The sequence below is a fragment of the Monoraphidium neglectum genome (genome assembly GCF_000611645.1).
Source record: "Monoraphidium neglectum strain SAG 48.87 unplaced genomic scaffold scaffold01092, whole genome shotgun sequence".
Taxonomy (NCBI): Eukaryota; Viridiplantae; Chlorophyta; class Chlorophyceae; order Sphaeropleales; family Selenastraceae; genus Monoraphidium; species Monoraphidium neglectum.
In genome coordinates this window covers 12,903-18,018 of record NW_014012536.1, presented here as the reverse complement: position 1 = coordinate 18,018, position 5,116 = coordinate 12,903, and the positions used below count along the sequence as shown (strand labels likewise).

General features: G+C 64.3%; 2 protein-coding genes across 2 annotated transcripts in view; one reads left to right on the top strand and one right to left on the bottom strand.

Annotated features, from left to right (window-relative positions):
- Nucleotides 1-351: 351 nt before the first annotated feature.
- Nucleotides 352-3,732, bottom strand: MNEG_6624 (ubiquitin conjugation factor E4 B; the record flags this gene model as incomplete). Its single annotated transcript, XM_014044905.1, has 9 exons — nucleotides 352-355; nucleotides 424-590; nucleotides 932-1,087; nucleotides 1,370-1,534; nucleotides 1,795-1,977; nucleotides 2,261-2,364; nucleotides 2,720-2,870; nucleotides 3,064-3,462; nucleotides 3,613-3,732. The coding sequence occupies 9 exons, from the start codon at nucleotides 3,730-3,732 to the stop codon at nucleotides 352-354; spliced, it is 1,449 nt and encodes a 482-aa protein (XP_013900359.1).
- Nucleotides 3,733-4,091: 359 nt separating this feature from the next.
- MNEG_6623 (Uncharacterized protein) overlaps nucleotides 4,092-5,116 on the top strand; it is a gene marked incomplete at both ends in the record, with an annotated part of 3,560 nt that continues 2,535 nt past the window's right edge. The window contains 3 exons of the mRNA XM_014044904.1: nucleotides 4,092-4,268; nucleotides 4,491-4,670; nucleotides 4,891-4,998. Of these exons, the coding sequence (XP_013900358.1) occupies nucleotides 4,092-4,268; nucleotides 4,491-4,670; nucleotides 4,891-4,998 (465 nt within the window). The remainder of the gene's footprint in view (nucleotides 4,269-4,490; nucleotides 4,671-4,890; nucleotides 4,999-5,116) is intronic.

Genomic DNA, 5,116 nt, shown 5'->3' with positions numbered 1-5,116 from the left:
CACCCCCACCATCACGCCAACCCCCTGCCCCCACCTCTCCAGCGCTCCCTCCATGGCCTGCACCTCCCGCATCACGTGCTGCAGCTCACGTGCGTAGCTGTCACGCCTGCATTTCAAAAAACGAACGTTCAATGGACATCAGTAACCAGGGCAGCTGCGCACACACCAGCAGGCATGCATACAAATATTGCTGGATGGGCCTGCAAGTGTGGTGTGAAAGGCCCCGAGCATACTCCCAGAAGTGCACCTGCAACCAAATGTGCAAACAATGACAGTCCATAACGACAGACGGCGAGCATTTGCTTGCAATTGCACACACGGAACGCGTTGACTTGCAAAACATGCTCGCGCTCACCTGCACATGCACGCGCGCACATGCACACACACACGCACGCCAACATGCCAACACGCCCCCGCACGCACCTGTCTATGAGCCGCACCAGCCCCAAGTGCAGCGTCTTGAGCGCCATGAAGAACGACTCGCAGACGAAATGGAACTCTGGCCGCTGCTGGTGCTGCTGCTCCTGCTGCTCCTGCTGCTTCTGGAGCCACTGCTTCTCCTCGTCAGCGCTGGCCGCCAGCTTGGTGTCCTGAAAAGGTTTTTGGAAGGACGGGGGGGATGTGTTGCAAGCGACCAGCAGCAGGCATCTCAGCAGGGCCCATAGATGCCAGGAGAGGCTGGAGGGGTGGGAGGACCCGGGGACACAGTGATGCAGCCGAGCACGAGGCTTGCAGCCGACCGGTCGTGCTAAACAGCACTGAAGAAAAGTACCCAACACAGCCGCACGCGCCGCTGCGACAGCACCCTCACATCGACGCTGCACACACACACAGGTAACACATACGAACACACACACACACACACACAAACACACACACAAACACACACACTCTCTGTCTCTCTCACACACACACACGCGTGTATACGCACCTCTGCGAAGGACAGACGCCCCTGGTGTATGTACCGCACGTCCACCCGCTTCCAGAACAGCGGCGCCGCAGGGTCCAAGAACGGCGCGCACAGCTGCAGCATGACGCAGCCGAGGTTGCTGAACAGCCCGTCGCTCGCCGCCGCCTGGATGTTGGGCTGCGCGGCGCGACACACCATTGGGAGGGGCGATAGTGCCGTTGACTTTGCAGTCGGGCGGGAGCAGTAGGGACCGCGGCCGCACGCACGCGGCGGCCACGGCTTGCTTTTCGACGCCGCTGCGGCTGCTGCGCGCAGCCCGAGGATCCCGCTGCCCTGAATCAACTAGTCAGCAGCCAAAAAAGTTTAGGAACCCATGCGGCTGCCGGCGCCGGCCCCACCAGCCGCCAATGCGCACGTGCGCACGTGCACCACCCTCAAGCGTCAGGCCCGGGCCCCCACCCGCATCTTCCCGCGCTCCGCGTTGCCCTCCAGGGCGCCGGCCAGCCACGTCAGCGCGGCCTCGCGCGTGCCCTTCCCCAGCAGCGCCTTGACCAGCGCGTGCAGCTCCCCGACGATGTGCTTGGACGTCAGCCGCAGGCTGGCCATCGCGCGCACGAGGTCGCTCTGGCGGTGGTAGACATTTGGACGGGGGCACGGTGCAAGACCGCAGCCGTCGATTGGGTGTTCCCGGCAAACATGGGCGGTTTCGGCCAGACTGCAACAGAAAAGGCACTGCTCGTGTTGTTCGGCAGCTGCCTGCCCACTCAACTCCTCCAAATCCGAGTCCTCGCCCCCAACGGCCGCCTCAATCGCCCCTAGGCACCCAGCTCCGACCCCCTGCTGCGGCGCCTGCCCCTTGCCGACCCTCACCCCGGCCCGCCCACCTGCCGCCGCTGCTCCGGGTTTGCGAAGCACTCTGTCAGGATGCTGGGCTGCTGCTTTATGAGCTGGTCCGGCAGCACGCTGACGCTGAAGCAGGGGCCCAGCCAGCTGCTGCCGGACAGCTGCAGGGCGCGGCCAGAGTAGGCCTTCAGGTCCGGCAGAAACGTCGGCAGCGCCACCAGCGCCTGCGCAGGACAGGTTTGGGTACTGCAATCTTTAGGTAAAGTAAAAGGCAGGATATCAGAGCAGAGGTCGCCTGCGAAGCTTGAGAGTGGCAAGCTGACTGGTTTTATGTTTAATAGCGATGGTTTTGTGGCAGGCAGGCCCAGGGCTTGCTGCGGCCGCCGCCGGCGCGGCGCTCCAGGCGCGGCGCTGCTGCCCTGCTCGGGCCGTCCGTCACCCCAGCGGGAGCGGCCCTTGCCGTAGCCCCGTGTGGGTGCGGCCGTCTACCAAGGCAGCTGGTCGCACCTGGGCTATGGGCTCCACCGAAACCAGCTGCCTGACCGCGGCCAGGGGGGCGGCGTAGTCGCCCAGCGGGGAGCACGCCTGCACCCTCGCCGCCAGCTCGCTCGCTGCGGCCGGGGAGGACGAGAATATGTGTGCCGAAAGGGCACAGCGTCAGCCGCGGCCCTGTCGATTTTCGCGTGCGTGCGCTCAAGCTAGAGTTTAGCAGAAGCCACGCCGTGCTGCAATCGCTGCAAACCACTGTGACGCGACTTTCGCCCGCAGCTGAGTCAGCACCGAGGCCGCGATTGGGGGACGCGGACCAACTCTCCAAAATTTCACTCCATCACCCTGCACAGGCGCAGCTGCCTATCCCATTCCTTCTGCTCATGCCTTCCTGCTGTCCCGCACCCCCCCAAACTGCTCCTTTCGGCCGAACCAACGCAAGCGGCCGAGGCCAGCTGGCCAGCTGCAGCGGCTCACCCACGGGCCTCAAGACAGCCTCCAGGCCGTCGCACTTTGCGGCCAGCTCCTCCAGGAAGCCGTGCGGCAGCGCCACCGCGCCGCCCTCGGCGCGCGCGCCGTGCGCGACCAGGAGGGCGTCCGCCAGCTGGCGCGCGCCGCGCTCGGCGGCCTGCGGGGGCTGCAGGCGGTGGGCGCCGACAACGTGGTGGGTGGCGTGTGTCAGGCGCTCTTCTATACATGGAGGTGAGTGCACAGGTCAGCTCGACGGGCAGCCTTTGTTGTAGAAAAAATCCCTGGCGGTTGCTCGTTCTCGGCCGCATGGTATCTGAAATGTCATGCTGTGCAGCAAGAATCCTGCCGACAGCCGGGCCCGCCACAACGACCACCATTACCGCCGCCGCTGCGGCCGCCGCCGCCACCACCAGCACCACCCCCATCGCTGCCTGCCAGCATGGCAAGACACCCACCTCCGGCACGACGCCGCTGGCCGACAGCAGCAGGCATGCATACTGCACCACCTGCGCCCGCGCCTCCAGCACGAGCGCCTGCAGCCGCTGCTTCGCATCCACGTCCAGCCGCGCCGCCGCCGCCGCGGCGCGCAGCTGGTCGGTCGCGCGCGCGTAGCATCCGAGGAGGTAGTGCAGCGGCGGCTGGGGGTAGCTGCTGGGCGGGGATTCGATGAGGCGAGACACGATGACGCGGTCCAGCGTCGCGTGGGTCATCAGCGGGGGCCCGCTGCCCGGCGCCTCCTCGGAAAGCTCCTGCGTGAGCGAGCGTCGGGGTGCGAGCGTCCGGGTGCAATGCGGCGATCGTGCGGCGCACGGAGCGTGCGTGCATGCGGCAGGCCGCACGGGGCGCCGTGCTGACGGTTGCGATTGCAACGCGGCGGAGTCGCCAGGGGGTGCTCGCACCTTTGCCAGTGCCTCAAGATACACGATCGGCGCGTCACCTACGCTGCCCTTTGCATTATCTGGGTTGAGTGTCACAGCGAGGATCTGGCGCAGGACAGCGTCCTCTTCTGAGGCTCCCATCCTGCAAACCCGCAGCCCGTTCGGGCGTGAGGCTGGTCTATGAACTCAGTTGTATGTTCTATGATATTTTTAATCAAACGCGTCCGACCTTCTGTGACCTTGCTGCAAGTCTATGAGCACTCCTCGCGCTTGATCTGGTGATCAGGTTCTGATCGCAAACGCTTGTAAAACAATAATTGAAACCGTTACAAGCACGACCAACCCCACATTGACTCTGCATGGACTCAAAGTCACTGTCATCCTTTGCAGCGGGTGCCCTCGCGGGAGCGGCGGTATCCACAGCCGCGATCTATTATTTGACACGATCAAATGACAGCACAAACTTCCGACGCCCGGGCGCCCCACCGACGGCGGCGGCCATGAGCAGCAAAAGCGGCGGCACCGGCGCGCCGGCCCTGCACCAGGCCCAGCATGGCCTTGCCGACTTTGATCAGGATGATATTCTGATGGAGCAGCTGACACGCAACGTGCAGTTCTTCGGGCTGGAGGCGCAGAAGAAAATCGCTCGATCTTTTGTTGTGGTCGTGGGCCTGGGGGTGAGTAGGGGCAGCTGAGCTGGAGCTGAGCGGCGCGACTGCAACATCCATTTTTGGGTTTTGCAAAGGATGACAGAGAGGGCATTCCATGCTGCAACCAAGCTGCGTCTGTCGCACTAATATTGCGACAAGCAAGGTGTGCGACAAGCAAACGCACAGTTACAGCCCCCTGCAAGCGCCCAAAACCGCCAGCCTCGCCCTCCCCCCCCCCCAAAAAAACAGGGCGTTGGCAGCCACGCGGCGCACATGCTGCTGCGCTCGGGCGTGGGGCGGCTGCGGCTGGTCGACTTTGACCAGGTCACACTGTCGTCCCTGAACCGCCACGCCGTGGCCGTGCGCGAGGACGTTGGCATTGCCAAGTCGACCTGCCTAGGGCGCCACTTCAAACAGATACTGCCAGAGGTGCGTTTCGCACGTCACCAATTCTTTCGAATGCTGCCCGTGGCGCCCCGCCGCGCCAGGCAGCCTGATTCAGACAAGGCGGCAGCAATTGTGCTGTCGACGGTGTTGCCTTGCTCCCTCCCTGGCCACATTACGCAACAACCCCCCGCTCGGAGCACGTTTGGCCGATCTTGACCAGCCCCACCGCGACGGCCACCTGGCGTTGCGTGCCGTGGCGCAGGCCGAAGTGGAGTGCCTCAATGTGATGTTCACGGAGGAGACCACGGATGAGGTGCTGGCCGGCAACCCCGATTTTGTGCTCGACGCCATTGATAACATCGACACCAAGGTGGGAGTGTTGTTGGCGGGGTGGTGGTGACGCGTTTGGGTTTATCTGGGGGGGCAAAGAAGGGGTGACAAGGCACCAAGGTGGGGGCGCGGTGGGTGGGGTGGGGTGGGTCTATGTG